Source organism: Somniosus microcephalus, chromosome 27 (assembly GCF_052327205.1).
Source record: "Somniosus microcephalus isolate GS21.2 chromosome 27, FLI_Smic_1.0, whole genome shotgun sequence".
NCBI lineage: Eukaryota > Metazoa > Chordata > Chondrichthyes > Squaliformes > Somniosidae > Somniosus > Somniosus microcephalus.
Window position 1 is genome coordinate 4,048,656 of NC_141013.1, and position 18,473 is coordinate 4,067,128.

An 18,473-nucleotide genomic window follows, 5' to 3' on the forward strand; every position below is an offset into this window, starting at 1 on the left:
GTCAACCAGGGGGCATAGATTTAAAGTAATTGGTCGGAGGTTTAGAGGGGAGTTGAGGAGAAATGTGGTGGGGGTCTGGAACTCACTGCCTGAAAGGGTGGTAGAGGCAGAAACCCTCATCACATTTAAAAAGTACTTGGATATGCTTGAAGTGCCGTAACCTACAGGGCTACGGACCAAGAGCTGGGAAGTGGGATTAGGCGGGGATCGCTCTTTGTCGGCCGGCACAGACACGATGGGCTGAATGGCCTCCTTCTGTGCCGTAAATTTCTATGATTCTATGAACGCTGCTTCCATGGTCGTAACCATTTTTATATCAGCCAATAGGGGGTCAGTCCTACATGGGGGGGGGGGGGGGGAGTTTATGGACTCCCACAACCCATACAATTGTGGGGGGGGAGGTGTATAGGGTTAGGCCATCGACTCCCACCAGACGCGAGCTCCGGTCTCCGCTCGCCGGGGGCTGTCCGGAGCTGGGTTCGAAACCTGCACCTTCTGACTCCGAGCTGAGAGTGTTGCCACCAAGCCAGACTCGCTCCTGAAAGCCCGATATTGTCGGGAGTTCTTCGCCCCTCTCCAATTTTCTCCCCTGGAGGTGAAGACTCGCGTTGGAATGCGGCTCCATGTAGCCTGGCCAAGCAGGCATCCTACATGTGTGAGCTGAGGCAGGGAGTTTCATCAGGCTATTCGACTGTGGAAGCCAATGGAGTGGGGCACAGGATTACCCAATGGAGTGGGGCACAGGATCACCCAATGGAATGGGGCACAGGATCACCCAATGGAATGGGGCACAGGATTACCCAATGGAATGGGGCACAGGATCACCCAATGGAATGGGGCACAGGATTACCCAATGGAATGGGGCACAGGATTACCCAATGGAATGGGGCACAGGATTACCCAATGGAGTGGGGCACAGGATTACCCAATGGAAAGGGGCACAGGATTACCCAATGGAGTGGGGCATAGGATTACCCAATGGAATGGGGCACAGGATTACCCAATGGAATGGGGCACAGGATTGCCCAATGGAATGGGGCACAGGATTACCCAATGGAATGGGGCACAGGATCACCCAATGGAATGGGGCACAAGATTGCCCAATGGAATGGGGCACAGGATTGCCCAATGGAATGGGGCACAGGATTACCCAATGGAGTGGGGCACAGGATTACCCAATGGAATGGGGCACAGGATTGCCCAATGGAGTGGGGCACAGGATTACCCAATGGAATGGGGCACAGGATCACCCAATGGAGTGGGTCACAGGATTACCCAATGGAATGGGGCACAGGATTACCCAATGGAATGGGGCACAGGATTATCCAATGGAGTGGGGCACAGGATTACCCAATGGAATGGGGCACAGGATCACCCAATGGAGTGGGGCACAGGATTACCCAATGGAATGGGGCACAGGATCACCCAATGGAGTGGGGCACAGGATTACCCAATGGAATAGGGCACAGGATTACCCAATGGAATGGGGCACAGGATTACCCAATGGAGTGGGGCACAGGATCACCCAATGGAGTGGGGCACAGGATCACCCAATGGAATAGGGCACAGGATTACCCAATGGAGTGGGGCACAGGATTACCCAATGGAATGGGGCACAGGATTACCCAATGGAAAGGGGCACAGGATTACCCAATGGAGTGGGGCACAGGATTACCCAATGGAATGGGGCACAGGATCACCCAATGGAATGAGGCACAGGATTACCCAATGGAGTGGGGCACAGGATTACCCAATGGAATGGGGCACAGGATCACCCAATGGAATGGGGCACAGGATCACCCAATGGAGTGGGGCACAGGATCACCCAATGGAATGGGGCACAGGATTACCCAATGGAATGGGGCACAGGATTACCCAATGGAGTGGGGCACAGGATTACCCAATGGAATGGGGCACAGGATCACCCAATGGAGTGGGGCACAGGATTACCCAATGGAATGGGGCACAGGATCACCCAATGGAGTGGGGCACAGGATTACCCAATGGAATGGGGCACAGGATTACCCAATGGAATGGGGCACAGGATCACCCAATGGAATGGGGCACAGGATTACCCAATGGAATGGGGCACAGGATCACCCAATGGAGTGGGGCACAGGATTACCCAATGGAATGGGGCACAGGATCACCCAATGGAGTGGGGCACAGGATTACCCAATGGAATGGGGCACAGGATTACCCAATGGAATGGGGCACAGGATTACCCAATGGAATGGGGCACAGGATCACCCAATGGAGTGGGGCACAGGATTACCCAATGGAATGGGGCACAGGATCACCCAATGGAGTGGGGCACAGGATTACCCAATGGAATGGGGCACAGGATTACCCAATGGAATGGGGCACAGGATCACCCAATGGAATGGGGCACAGGATTACCCAATGGAGTGGGGCACAGGATCACCCAATGGAGTGGGGCACAGGATTACCCAATGGAGTGGGGCACAGGATCACCCAATGGAGTGGGGCACAGGATCACCCAATGGAATAGGGCACAGGATCACCCAATGGAATGGGGCACAGGATTACCCAATGGAGTGGGGCACAGGATCACCCAATGGAATGGGGCACAGGATCACCCAATGGAATGGGGCACAGGATTACCCAATGGAATGGGGCACAGGATTACCCAATGGAGTGGGGCACAGGATTACCCAATGGAGTGGGCCACAGGATTACCCAATGGAGTGGGGCACAGGATCACCCAATGGAATGGGGCACAGGATTACCCAATGGAGTGGGGCACAGGATCACCCAATGGAATGGGGCACAGGATCACCCAATGGAATGGGGCACAGGATTACCCAATGGAGTGGGGCACAGGATTACCCAATGGAGTGGGGCACAGGATTACCCAATGGAATGGGGCACAGGATTACCCAATGGAGTGGGGCACAGGATTACCCAATGGAGTGGGGCACAGGATTACCCAATGGAATGGGGCACAGGATTACCCAATGGAGTGGGGCACAGGATTACCCAATGGAGTGGGGCACAGGATTACCCAATGGAATGGGGCACAGGATTACCCAATGGAATGGGGCACAGGATTACCCAATGGAGTGGGGCACAGGATTACCCAATGGAATGGGGCACAGGATTACCCAATGGAGTGGGGCACAGGATCACCCAATGGAATGAGGCACAGGATTACCCAATGGAGTAGGGCACAGGATCACCCAATGGAATGGGGCACAGGATTACCCAATGGAGTGGGGCAGAGGATTACCCAATGGAATGGGGCACAGGATTGCCCAATGGAGTGGGGCACAGGATTACCCAATGGAATGGGGCACAGGATTACCCAATGGAGTAGGGCACAGGATCACCCAATGGAATGGGGCACAGGATTACCCAATGGAGTAGGGCACAGGATCACCCAATGGAATGGGGCACAGGATTACCCAATGGAGTGGGGCACAGGATTACCCAATGGAGTGGGGCACAGGATTACCCAATGGAGTGGGGCACAGGATTACCCAATGGAGTGGGGCACAGGATTACCCAATGGAATGGGGCACAGGATTACCCAATGGAATGGGGCACAGGATTACCCAATGGAGTGGGGCACAGGATTACCCAATGGAGTGGGGCACAGGATTACCCAATGGAATGGGGCACAGGATCACCCAATGGAGTGGGGCACAGGATTACCCAATGGAGTGGGGCACAGGATCACCCAATGTAATGGGGCACAGGATTACCCAATGGAGTGGGGCACAGGATTACCCAATGGAGTGGGGCACAGGATTACCCAATGGAATGGGGCACAGGATTACCCAATGGAATAGGGCACAGGATTACCCAATGGAATGGGCCACAGGATCACCCAATGGAATGGGCCACAGGATTACCCAATGGAATGGGGCACAGGATTACCCAATGGAATGGGGCACAGGATTACCCAATGGAGTGGGGCACAGGATTACCCAATGGAGTGGGGCACAGGATCACCCAATGGAATGGGGCACAGGATTACCCAATGGAGTACAGGATTACCCAATGGAGTGGGGCACAGGATTACCCAATGGAGTGGGGCACAGGATCACCCAATGGAATGGGGCACAGGATTGCCCAATGGAGTGGGGCACAGGATTACCCAATGGAATGGGGCACAGGATTGCCCAATGGAATAGGGCACAGGATTACCCAATGGAATGGGGCACAGGATTGCCCAATGGAGTGGGGCATAGGATTACCCAATGGAGTGGGGCACAGGATTACCCAATGGAGTGGGGCACAGGATTACCCAATGGAATGGGGCACAGGATCACCCAATGGAATAGGGCACAGGATCACCCAATGGAATGGGGCACAGGATCACCCAATGGAGTGGGGCACAGGATTACCCAATGGAATAGGGCACAGGATTACCCAATGGAATGGGGCACAGGATTGCCCAATGGAGTGGGGCATAGGATTACCCAACGGAGTGGGGCACAGGATTACCCAATGGAATGGGGCACAGGATTGCCCAATGGAGTGGGGCACAGGATTACCCAATGGAATGGGGCACAGGATTACCCAATGGAGTGGGGCACAGGATTACCCAATGGAATGGGGCACAGGATCACCCAATGGAATGGGGCACAGGATTACCCAATGGAATGGGCCACAGGATTACCCAATGGAGTGGGGCACAGGATTACCCAATGGAGTGGGGCACAGGATCACCCAATGGAATAGGGCACAGGATTACCCAATGGAATGGGGCACAGGATTACCCAATGGAGTGGGGCACAGGATTACCCAATGGAGTGGGGCACAGGATTACCCAATGGAATGGGGCATAGGATTACCCAATGGAGTGGGGCACAGGATTACCCAATGGAATGGGGCACAGGATTGCCCAATGGAGTGGGGCACAGGATTACCCAATGGAATGGGGCACAGGATTACCCAATGGAATGGGGCACAGGATCACCCAATGGAATGGGGCACAGGATTACCCAATGGAATGGGGCACAGGATTACCCAATGGAATGGGGCACAGGATTACCCAATGGAATGGGGCAGAGGATTACCCAATGGAATGGGGCACAGGATTGCCCAATGGAGTGGGGCATAGGATTACCCAATGGAGTGGGGCACAGGATTAACCAATGGAATGGGGCAGAGGATTACCCAATGGAATGGGGCACAGGATTGCCCAATGGAGTGGGGCATAGGATTACCCAATGGAGTGGGGCACAGGATTACCCAATGGAGTGGGGCAGAGGATTACCCAATGGAATGGGGCACAGGATTGCCCAATGGAGTGGGGCATAGGATTACCCAATGGAGTGGGGCACAGGATTAACCAATGGAATGGGGCAGAGGATTACCCAATGGAATGGGGCACAGGATTGCCCAATGGAGTGGGGCACAGGATTACCCAATGGAGTGGGGCACAGGATTACCCAATGGAGTGGGGCACAGGATTACCCAATGGAAAGGGGCATAGGATTAACCAATGGAGTGGGGCACAGGATTAACCAATGGAGTGGGGCACAGGATCACCCAATGGAATGGGGCACAGGATTACCCAATGGAATGGGGCACAGGATTACCCAATGGAGTGGGGCAGAGGATTACCCAATGGAATGGGGCACAGGATTGCCCAATGGAGTGGGGCATAGGATTAGCCAATGGAGTGGGGCACAGGATTACCCAATGGAATGGGGCACAGGATTACCCAATGGAGTGGGGCACAGGATTACCCAATGGAGTGGGGCACAGGATTACCCAATGGAGTGGGGCACAGGATTACCCAATGGAGTGGGGCACAGGATTACCCAATGGAATGGGGCACAGGATTACCCAATGGAGTGGGGCACAGGATTACCCAATGGAGTGGGGCACAGGATTACTCAATGGAGTGGGGCACAGGATTTCCCAATGGAATGGGGCACAGGATTACCCAATGGAGTGGGGCACAGGATTACCAAATGGAGTGGGGCACAGGACTACCCAATGGAGTGGGGCACAGGATTACCCAATGGAATGGGGCACAGGATTACCCAATGGAGTGGGGCACAGGATTACCCAATGGAATGGGGCACAGGATTACCCAATGGAGTGGGGCACAGGATTACCCAATGGAATGGGGCACAGGATTACCCAATGGAGTGGGGCACAGGATTACCCAATGGAGTGGGGCACAGGATTACCCAATGGAGTGGGGCACAGGACTACCCAATGGAGTGGGGCACAGGATTACCCAATGGAATGGGGCACAGGATTACCCAATGGAGTGGGGCACAGGATTACCCAATGGAGTGGGGCACAGGATTACCCAATGGAGTGGGGCACAGGACTACCCAATGGAGTGGGGCACAGGATTACCCAATGGAATAGGGCACAGGATTACCCAATGGAGTGGGGCATAGGATTACCCAATGGAGTGGGGCACAGGATTGCCCAATGGAGTGGGGCACAGGATTGCCCAATGGAATGGGGCACAGGATTACCCAATGGAATGGGGCACAGGATTACCCAATGGAATGGGGCATAGGATTGCCCAATGGAGTGGGGCACAGGATTACCCAATGGAATGGGGCACAGGATTACCCAATGGAGTGGGGCACAGGATTACCCAATGGAATGGGGCACAGGATTGCCCAATGGAGTGGGGCACAGGATCACCCAATGGAATGGGGCACAGGATCACCCAATGGAGTGGGGCACAGGATTACCCAATGGAGTGGGGCACAGGATTACCCAATGGAATGGGGCACAGGATTGCCCAATGGAGTGGGGCACAGGATTACCCAATGGAATGGGGCACAGGATCACCCAATGGAGTGGGGCACAGGATTACCCAATGGAGTGGGGCACAGGATTACCCAATGGAGTGGGGCATAGGATTACCCAATGGAATGGGGCACAGGATTACCCAATGGAATGGGGCACAGGATTGCCCAATGGAGTGGGGCACAGGATTACCCAATGGAATGGGGCACAGGATTGCCCAATGGAATGGGGCACAGGATTACCCAATGGAATGGGGCACAGGATTGCCCAATGGAGTGGGGCACAGGATTACCCAATGGAGTGGGGCACAGGATTACCCAATGGAATGGGGCACAGGATTGCCCAATGGAGTGGGGCACAGGATTACCCAATGGAATGGGGCACAGGATTGCCCAATGGAGTGGGGCATAGGATTACCCAATGGAGTGGGGCACAGGATTACCCAATGGAGTGGGGCACAGGATTACCCAATGGAATGGGGCACAGGATTGCCCAATGGAATGGGGCACAGGATTACCCAATGGAGTGGGGCACAGGATTACCCAATGGAATGGGGCACAGGATTGCCCAATGGAGTGGGGCATAGGATTACCCAATGGAGTGGGGCACAGGATTACCCAATGGAATGGGCCACAGGATTACCCAATGGAATGGGGCACAGGATTACCCAATGGAATGGGGCACAGGATTACCCAATGGAATGGGGCACAGGATTACCCAATGGAATGGGGCACAGGATCACCCAATGGAGTGGGGCACAGGATTACCCAATGGAATGGGGCACAGGATTACCCAATGGAGTGGGGCACAGGATTACCCAATGGAGTGGGGCACAGGATTACTCAATGGAGTGGGGCACAGGATTACCCAATGGAATGGGGCACAGGATTACCCAATGGAGTGGGGCACAGGATTACCCAATGGAGTGGGGCACAGGACTACCCAATGGAGTGGGGCACAGGATTACCCAATGGAATGGGGCACAGGATTACCCAATGGAGTGGGGCACAGGATTACCCAATGGAATGGGGCACAGGATTACCCAATGGAGTGGGGCACAGGATTACCCAATGGAATGGGGCACAGGATTACCCAATGGAGTGGGGCACAGGATTACCCAATGGAGTGGGGCACAGGATTACCCAATGGAGTGGGGCACAGGACTACCCAATGGAGTGGGGCACAGGATTACCCAATGGAATAGGGCACAGGATTACCCAATGGAGTGGGGCATAGGATTACCCAATGGAGTGGGGCACAGGATTGCCCAATGGAGTGGGGCACAGGATTGCCCAATGGAATGGGGCACAGGATTACCGAATGGAATGGGGCACAGGATTACCCAATGGAGTGGGGCACAGGATTGCCCAATGGAGTGGGGCACAGGATTACCCAATGGAATGGGGCACAGGATTACCCAATGGAATGGGGCATAGGATTGCCCAATGGAGTGGGGCATAGGATTACCCAATGGAATGGGGCACAGGATTACCCAATGGAATGGGGCACAGGATCACCCAATGGAGTGGGGCACAGGATTACCCAATGGAATGGGGCACAGGATCACCCAATGGAGTGGGGCACAGGATTACCCAATGGAGTGGGGCACAGGATTACCCAATGGAGTGGGGCATAGGATTACCCAATGGAATGGGGCACAGGATTACCCAATGGAATGGGGCACAGGATCGCCCAATGGAGTGGGGCACAGGATTACCCAATGGAATGGGGCACAGGATTGCCCAATGGAATGGGGCACAGGATTGCCCAATGGAATGGGGCACAGGATTACCCAATGGAATGGGGCACAGGATTGCCCAATGGAGTGGGGCACAGGATCGCCCAATGGAGTGGGGCACAGGATTACCCAATGGAATGGGGCACAGGATTGCCCAATGGAATGGGGCACAGGATTACCCAATGGAATGGGGCACAGGATTGCCCAATGGAGTGGGGCACAGGATTACCCAATGGAGTGGGGCACAGGATTACCCAATGGAATGGGGCACAGGATTGCCCAATGGAGTGGGGCACAGGATTACCCAATGGAGTGGGGCACAGGATTACCCAATGGAGTGGGGCACAGGATTACCCAATGGAATGGGGCACAGGATTACCCAATGGAGTGGGGCACAGGATTACCCAATGGAATGGGGCACAGGATTGCCCAATGGAGTGGGGCATAGGATTACCCAATGGAGTGGGGCACAGGATTACCCAATGGAATGGGCCACAGGATTACCCAATGGAATGGGGCACAGGATTACCCAATGGAATGGGGCACAGGATTACCCAATGGAATGGGGCACAGGATTACCCAATGGAATGGGGCACAGGATCACCCAATGGAGTGGGGCACAGGATTACCCAATGGAATGGGGCACAGGATTACCCAATGGAGTGGGGCACAGGATTACCCAATGGAATGGGGCACAGGATTACCCAATGGAAAGGGACACAGGATCACCCAATGGAGTGGGGCACAGGATCACCCAATGGAATGGGGCACAGGATTACCCAATGGAAAGGGACACAGGATCACCCAATGGAGTGGGGCACAGGATCACCCAATGGAGTGGGGCACAGGATTACCCAATGGAAAGGGACACAGGATCACCCAATGGAGTGGGGCACAGGATTACCCAATGGAGTGGGGCACAGGATTACCCAATGGAAAGGGACACAGGATCACCCAATGGAGTGGGGCACAGGATTACCCAATGGAGTGGGGCACAGGATTACCCAATGGAATGGGGCACAGGATTACCCAATGAACAGGGCACGGGATTACCCAATGGAGTGGGGCACAGGATTACCCAATGGAATGGGGCACAGGATCAACCAATGGAATGGGGCACAGGATTACCCAATGGAATGGGGCACAGGATTACCCAATGGAATGGGGCACAGGATTAACCAATGAACAGGGCACGGGTAACTAACCAAGATCTGAGATAATCTAGAATGTTCTCCCACTGTTCTTTTTTCATGTGTGACTTCAGAAATCAAGGCTTATAATTTTGTGGCATGGCGATGGAGGACACCTCCAAATAGAATAAAAGATGAGAACGTCGAAAAAAAAAGTATGATAAAAATGTAACAGGTTCATGAGATTTTACAATAAGTAACTGCACAATATCTTAACTAGAAACAGCTCCCGAAATCTTGAAAACTTACATTTCATTTGTTTAATAATGGATTTGGAAATGTCCAACCAATGCTGTAAAAACAACAGAAAGACATGGTTAAACACCACTGGATCACAGCCCTGAAACACACCAAAGATGCACGTTTACGAGACAGTTGAAAGAAAGTCTTGCAGTTAGAAGGGGTTAGAAGTCTTGCGGTTAGAAAGGGTCTGAGGCTCCCTTTCTCCCTGGCTTAGAACCTGGAGCCAACTGGAAGGAAAACCAGGGGAGTCGCTCAATGGTGTAATGCATTGGAGCTCTCACCCACAGGAAGGGAAATGAGCAGGTTACGGGATTGAGTGTCCCATTCCCGCCTCATGGCCTCTCAATCTCAGCGACCCCAAAAACAGGCCAAACATCTCCCAGCTCAGTGGGAAGGGAAGCCAGAGGGAGTGTTGAGTCTCCCTGCCCTGCACTGCCCCTTTATCTTGACTGGTTTTAACATACAGTGACCTTGGAGCAGGGGTGAGGGCAACACTTGGTGTAAGTGGTAGTACAGGACAGGGGAGAATAAAATAAACACAACCAGTCAACAGACTGAATTCCACAAACGAGATTTTTTAAACGACACTCGGTGTCGGATCAAGGTTGCTTTGCACCAACTCACCTAACCCAACTGTTACCTGAGTAGGGTTGGATCGGAGCGTGTGTGGGAGGTGCTCACAAGGGCTGTTGCGGACATTTTCAGAGACCAGCCCAGAGAACGGAATGCTTTCTGGCTGCAAGAGCCTATTCCAGGTCAGGGACCTTGTCACCCAGACCATCGCCTGAAGGCTGCAATGGTCAGGAACCAGTGGCAGCAGAGAATTCCAGAAGCTTTCAAAACCTCCTTCAGGATTACCAGAATCTGAGTTCCAGCCATTAATTTTCCATCAAAAAATTGATTGTTCTATAAAGTTGGCGGATATCCTGAAATGTAATTTTCTGTTAATAGACGGAATAACTGGTGTAAAAATTCACATGGTTAGAAACTATCAAAAGATATTGGCCTAGAAATTGGGTTTTGGCTTAGCCAGGGCTTTAGTGCCGGAAATTAGTGCCGGCGCTAAGTCCCCTGCGCGCGCCAAAAATTCAGTGGTGCCGCGCCCAAACGGCTGCCGGCGCTACTGAAGGGTCTTAGCGCCTGGAAAAGGGCGCTAACTGCCGTTTCGCGCCGCAATTCCGGCGCTGCGGCACCCGATGCGGTGCGGCAGGCTGGGGAAGTGCAGGCCTCCTCCTTCCGTTAAGGAGGAGCTGCCTGCACCCGGCCGCGGCCCGCGCAAATCTGCTTAAAAATGAGCCCGGCACCTCGGACAAGTGCCGGGCTTGCATCTGTTCCGGGGGGGGGTGGGGAGAGAAGTCCGGGAAGGGAGCTGCGGGCAGGCGGCCGGCGGGAAAGCGGCCGGCCGCCGCGGGGCCTTTAATGCGCCGGCACTAACTGCAGTAAGGCACCTCTGACAAAACGCTGGTTGCGGCTGCCACGGGCGAGGCAGCCGCAACTCAATTTCGGAGTTCGGGCGGGTTACCACGGCAACCGGGACGCTGCGCACACCGATGACGTCATCGGTGCCGGCGCAGCGCTACCAGAGCAACGCCGATTTAGGGCCCCAGGGAATTTCACTACTGGCCATAACTCCGGCGCAAGGCCCTCTAGCGCCTCAAATGAGGCGCTAAGGCTACTGAATTTTCAGCCGATTGTATATGAATTCTGATCTTTTCCCAGAAAGATCAAAACAATCCTTTTATCCAATCAGTCCCACTAAATTGGTTAGTTCTGCTGAGAATAACTTGTCTTGTATGTGTCACAGAATCAAAGTCATTCGCATCTAACAGTTGGTAATAAGGACAGAATTGATCCATTGAGCTCTATCGAGCTGGGTTCAAATCGCCTGCAAGGAATAGTTTTACCTCCCACTTTGTCAGAGATTCAGCATGTAACCGTTTCCTCACTGTGTGTCCTGGGTTGATAAGGATCACAATAGCAAAATACTGCAGATGCTGGAAATCTGAAATAACAACAGAAAATGCTGGAAAAACTCAGCAGGCCCGGCAGCATCCGTGGAGAGAGAAACAGAGTCAACGTTTCAGGTCGATGACCTTTCGTCAGAACAGTTTGCCCGGAAATTCCTCAGGTTGTAAAACCGCCAGGATCGTGTACAACGGTGCCCTCTGGGACAGACGACCCCTTCCGGAGTCTGTGGGCTCAGTGATGGGGTATCTCATTGGCAACGGGGCCGGTGAGGGCAAGGACCACTATAAGGGCATAAGAAATAAGAGGAGTTGGCCATTCGGCCCCTCGAGCCTGCTCCGCCATTCAATAAGATCACGGCTGATCCAATCTTGGCCTCAACTCCACTTTCCCGCCCACTCCCCATAACCCTTGACTCCCCTGTAGCTCAAATATCTGTCTATCTCCGCCTTGAATATATTCACTGACACTGCACACACCTGCCCCAACGCCACGGAAAAGCCAACGGAAGGGGCGGGGAGCGGGGTGCCGGGATACCCAGGCCCCCACCCTCCCTCAGCACCCCCACCCCTGGTGGAGCAGGACCCCCCACACGCACTCACGACCCCCACCCGCCATCACCTGCCTTGTAACGGGGCGGACGGAGGTTACACCGCACGACAAGGGAGCAAGGAAAGTGCCGGAAACCCTGTTTCTGCCGTTTTGCTGGGAGCCACGTCAGATGTTCCGGCAGGAGACCCGCGGAGTCCCCAGGAGATTACAGGGGCCACTGACTCTTGATCAGATCAGAGGTTGTGCTGCTGGTACTACTGATAACAGGTCATCTCTAAGAAGTGAGTAGTCTGAATCGGGATTACAGGGTAGGTTCGGAGAAAGAAGCCATTTGTGTAGTGTATGTAACTGTTCTACCTTTAAGAGAACTACTGTATGTAACCGTCCACCTTTAAGAGAACTATTTTAGGTGTGGCACTACTTTATCCTGGCTGCTGTATACGGTAATACCGACGGTGACCACACCGGTATATAAGTGCTGTGGCAGAATTTATTGGGCAGATTCGCCCTGACCTTCGAATAGTAAAGTCCTGTTTAAGTTACTCTTGTAGTCTGTGTATTACTTCGCTATACAACCCACAGACTTTACAGTGGCGACGAGTTCGATCTTACCCTGCGGCAACAATACTTCTGAAGAAGTAAACGAGCGTCGAGAAGAGGCACCCGCCCTCGTCGTTTTGCTGAGAGAAAACTCGAGTCTGCAGACCAAGAAAGGAGGAAGATTTCAAACACGAAGTCTTCCATCAGCAACAGGCACGGATTGTCCCTTCTGCCACGGTGGTGAGTGAGCCGATCAACACGAGAAGCAAGTCGGCCACGGTGACTGTGAGTAAAGGGAAAATAGAAACAAATAAACGGAGGATAAGGGTGGTGCACTCGACCACGGTCGAGGGGGAAAGGAGCCGGACAGAAGTCGGGCCCAGAGGCGCTAAGACTGGGGCAGCGTGGAGCAGAAGCCGCGGTACAAGCGGGCTGGGGAGCGTCGTGAGACGACTAGACCGCGACGGCGAAAAAGGCCGGACAAATACCGCGACCACGAGGCGCTGCGACCGGGATCGTAAGGCGCGGGAAGATATAAACATAAATAAGCCACGGAGAACTCAGCCACAGCCGGGGAGGAAAGCACCGGACTGCGAGAAGCTGGGAGGCGCGATTGGGGTGAAAAAGGCCAGGCAGTGACTGACGCCACGAAGCGCTGCGACCGGATCGTAAGGCGCGGGAAGAGATAAAAATAAATAAACCGCGGAGAACGCAGCCGCAGCCGGGGAGGAAGCACCGGACTGCGAGAGGCTGGGAGGAGCGATTGGGTGAAAAAGTTCGGACAGTGACCGAGGCCACGAAGCGCTGCGACCGGGATCGTAAGGCGCGGGAAGAGATAAAATAAATAAATCGCGGAGAACTCAGCCGCAGCCGGGGAGGGAAGCACCGGACTGCGAGAGGGCTGGGAGGCGCGATTGAGAGCCGTGCGAGCGGGAGAGACAGAGCCCGAGCGAGAGCCGCGCGAACGGGAGAGACAGAGCCCGAGAGAGAGCGAGCGAGATCCAGCCCAGCAGCTGAAACTGTTCGCCATCAACGGGTTGTACCCAGCACCGGAGAGACAGAGCCCGAGCGAGGGAGACTGAGCGAGATCCAGCCAGCGGCTGAGACCGTTCGCTGTCAACGGGTTGTACCCAGAGCCGGTTGCCCGGCCGAGAGAAGGGAACACGCTGAAGCCGAAGAGCAGGCTGCGAACCCCAAAAGCCAGCGGCCGTCGCCCGAGGGAAAAGCTTACCCCTCCCGCCAGGGGAAGAAAAGCGGGAACCGCCATTTTGAAAGTGGGCGGGGAAAGAAGATAAGCGCGGGAAACCGCGGGAAGCCGCCAGTAGGCGGAGAGAAAGACAGAAGCGGGAACCGCCATTTTGAAAGGGGCGGGGAAAGAAGATAAGTGCGGGGAAACCGCCATCGTGGAAAAAAATTTTTTTTAAAAAGAGTTAAAGAAATATTTCGTTGTTGTTTATCAGGGAGGTGAAGATGCCTAAGCGTGGTAACATCAACGATTTCGATTCCGAGGTAGAAGATTGGGCCACGTATGTAGAACACATTGAGATATATTGTGAGGCCAATAAAATAGAGGATGATGATAAAGCTATAACCTTGCTAAACTCGATGGGGGCGAAGACATACGGGCTATTGAAGCATCTTCTAGCACCAGTTAAACCGGCGGGTCAAACCTTCGATAATATTGTTGCTGTTCTGAAGGATCACTTGAACCCCACACCGCTGATGTTGGCGGAACGATTCAAATTTTATGCGAGAACGCAACGGAAAGAGGAAAGCAACGCAGAATACTTGGTCGAACTGCGTAGGCTAGCGAAATACTGCCAGTTTGGAGGAAATCTGACAGAGGCATTGCGAGACAAGTTCGTGTGCGGGTTGTCGAAGGAAGGAACGCAAAAGCGACTGCTCGAAGAGAACGACCTTACACTGGATAGGGCTGTCCTTATTGCAGCATCACACGAAGCCGCAGCGAAAGGAACTGCGGAAATGCAGCTGAAGGTAGCGGTCCTCAGTGTGGATCAAATTACTTCGGGTGCAACGAAATGTTATCGTTGTGGGAAGACAACACACGACCAGAACCAATGCTGGTTTAAAAACCAGGACTGTAGGAAATGTGGCAAACTGGGTCACATAGCCAAAGTATGCCGGTCAGGAAAGAAGACCAACAACCAAAAAAAAAAGCCATCACAGGAAAAGTACAACAAAGTACACAAGGTGGTTGAGAAGAGTTCAGATGAACAGAATTCGGATTCAGACCCAAGCGGCCAGGAACTGGGTAGCCTGAGAATTCATAATGTGAGTAAGGAAGCTGACCTACAAACTATCTGGGTCATGCTAAAAATAGCCGGAGTCCAAGTGAGAATGGAATTGGACACTGGATCAGCCCTATCAGTCATAAATCGAAGGGATTACAACTGGCTATTCTCACATATACCCTTGAGCGATACCAAGTTCGTATTGCAGACATACACGGGGCATAAAGTATACCCCATGGGAAAGATAAGAGTCAAGGTGAGAGACAGGGGCAAAGAACACCCCGGAATGGACTTATACGTACTACCTGAGGGAGGACCATCACTTCTAGGACGGGCGTGGATCAAGAAAATAGACATGGAATGGCACTACCTCAAAGCAATAACGAGTGAGGACTCGGGGCAGACAATCAGCTCAGACTCTGAAACGGATGACGATAAGACCAGCCCAAGCATGAAAGACAAGTCTAAAATGAACTTGCTGACTAAGGTTGGTAGAACGAATGTGGGCATAAAGGCTTATGCTCCAGAGGAGAACAAAGCTTCAGAACAGAATTCCTCTGAACAACAACAACATAGCTTGACAGAGAATTCTGAGTCTGTTCAAGTTACAGACATATATATTACTGAGGAACATCGAGCTCGAACGCAAACTTATTTCAGATTACGACAGCAATTAGAACAATTGAATTGCCGTCTCGAGCAAGAGATGAAAGCAATGAAAAAGTTCTATGATACCGAATGGGAGAATCTGGAAAGACAACAGAAGCAGCTGGGGAAGAAAAGGGAGCAGGAGCACACAAACCGTCTGCACGAGGAGGCCAAACGAATCAAAGCTGATTCGGCTTCTGAAGGGGCGTGCTCCAATCCGGTGGAACAAGATGTGCCGCAACTGAAGGCGCTGGTTAGCAGGTTGCAGGCAGAAAAAGCTGAGTTGGTCGACATGACTTCCGAGCTCCTACTGAAGTTGGGTGCAGCATCACCGGACGATTCATTTGTGGAAATTCGAATGATGGGGGCTGCGGATGATGGCGAAGTAGAAGCAGCAAAGGAGCCCCAGGACAAGGTTCTAAACAGCCCTGCAGCTAATGGAAAAGGGATGAGGACAGAAGAGTTAACAGTCAGCCAACTCCTCCAGGGCAAGGTTATAAACAGCCCTGTAGTTAATGGAAAAGGGATGATGGCAGAAGAGTTAACAGTCAGCCAACTCATTCATATGCTGAGGGATAAAACTCTAAAATGGGAAAAACTTAAATACGAGCCTCAATCTTCAAAGGGAAGGGAGCTCTCAAAAGTCATTGGAAGAGCTGAGGTGGCAACCCAGACTGAGAAGTCTGCAGCAGAACAGCCCTTGGGTGCCAAAAGTACGCTGACGCACGGCAATGTAGAACAACAGAATACTGAAACAGCTACTTCAGTAGAGGGATTGAATAGTCCGATCAATCAATCTCCGAATGAAGTTGAAGTATTGAAATCACAAATGAGGTCATTAGTAAAAGACTTGCAGGAAGCCCAGAAAAAGCGGGATGAATCTGAACGCATGATGAAGTCTCTTCAGGACAGATGTCGGGATTTGGAACAAAAGTCAGCTAACGTCCAGCTGGGTAAGGAGGAAATAGAAGACCCTCTCGCTGGCCTAGCTCAGGACGACACCGAATATTACCATGATCTGTTGAGTGACACTGAATATTACGAGGACCTGGTCTGCCCAGCTTGTGCCGAGAACTCCCAAAGTGCTGAAATCAGGATGAATCACTTAAAGTCTAAGGAACATAGGGAGATGGTGGCGTTACAGCTGGCAGCTGACAATGGAGCCCCGAGAGTCTCCAAGAAGCAAAAAAGGAAAAGACGAAGCAGAAGATGATAACCATCTGAACCATTATTACCTCTACCCGATCACACACGTGGTCCCCCGAACGGAGCCAAATCAGTTGGAAAGTAGGAAAATTTCCCAAGGCAATCCAACTGTTTTTTGTTTGTTTTAAAAAAGTCAGCAATGCTGGTTCAGAAGTGATGGAAGTAAAGCTGTTAAGTCTAGGGAAGGACTATGGGATGAGTCCCTCTAGCAAGGTGACCCGACTACACCACGGAGGCGTGGTCCGGACCGAGTCAAGAAGATCAGAGACTGAATCTGTGAACTGTTTCCCGCAGAGACTGAATCTGTGAACTGTTTCCGCAGAGACTACCTCTGTGAACTGTTGTAACATGAAGTTGGATATGTTATGATGTTATGTTAATGGGGAATAAGTATGTTGTAAGCTAAAAAGGGAGGATTGTAGTGTATGTAACTGTTCTACCTTTAAGAGAACTATTGTATGTAACCGTCCACCTTTAAGAGAACTATTTTAGGTGTGGCACTACTTTATCCTGGCTGCTGTATACTGTAATACCGACGGTGACCACACCGGTATATAAGTGCTGTGGCAGAATTTATTGGGCAGATTCGCCCTGACCTTCGAATAGTAAAGTCCTGTTTAAGTTACTCTTGTAGTCTGTGTATTACTTCGCTATACAACCCACAGACTTTACAATTTGATCTCATTCTTTCAGGGTTCCAGTCTCACCAGCCAGCAGGAGAGGAAGATAAGGAAGATCTTGTTATAACCAGGCTGTTGCAATCCTACTTTTTGTGGATCTCTGCCCGAGACAGGTACTTACCTGAGGCAGAGGCAGAGTATTATACCATACTGGTTCCAAGCCGGAATCAATCTTCTAGCCAGGTTTATGCAGCGGTCTAAATGAGATAGCAAGGCCTAAAAATTTGTTGCTTTGCGTCTCCCGTTAACACCCTAAGAGGGCGCGACTCAAATTTCCCCCCAACTGTTTCTAGAAAGCAACAATGAGAGGGTCTAACTGAGTGCTCATCAGCTAGGGTTTGTGCCCAGGTAAGATGGCTTCACAAGGGCTGACAGCACTTATTCATCAGAATCGGCCTTAATTAGCAGAAAATTAGCATCATAATTGCAAGTAATAGTCCTGCATCAGTGCTGTTGGGTAAGCTACCCATGACAGCCATCTTCAGAAGATCGTTACAGCTCATAATCTTGGTCTCTAGAGTGGTAGACTTTAGTGATCTGAAGCCACTTCTAATTATCCAACTACTACAAGCACTGGAGAATGATAAAGAATTTACAATGTAGAATTGAGGAAGGGCTCATGGTCATAAGCGCATCGTCCTTATGTGGGGGCAAGTCTCAATTATAGGATTAAGTAAATTAAACCCGATAATTAGCCCCAAAAGCT

At 52.2% G+C, this 18,473-nt stretch overlaps 1 protein-coding gene across 3 annotated transcripts in view; it reads right to left on the reverse strand.

The window, feature by feature from the left end:
- The window catches only part of frmd5a (FERM domain containing 5a), a 276,610-nt gene that overhangs the window by 85,038 nt on the left and 173,099 nt on the right, over positions 1–18,473 (reverse strand). For all 3 annotated transcript variants that reach the window (XM_085968386.1, XM_085968385.1, XM_085968387.1), the window contains one exon: positions 9,931–9,973. In XM_085968386.1, the coding sequence (XP_085824512.1) occupies positions 9,931–9,973 (43 nt within the window). The remainder of the gene's footprint in view (positions 1–9,930; positions 9,974–18,473) is intronic.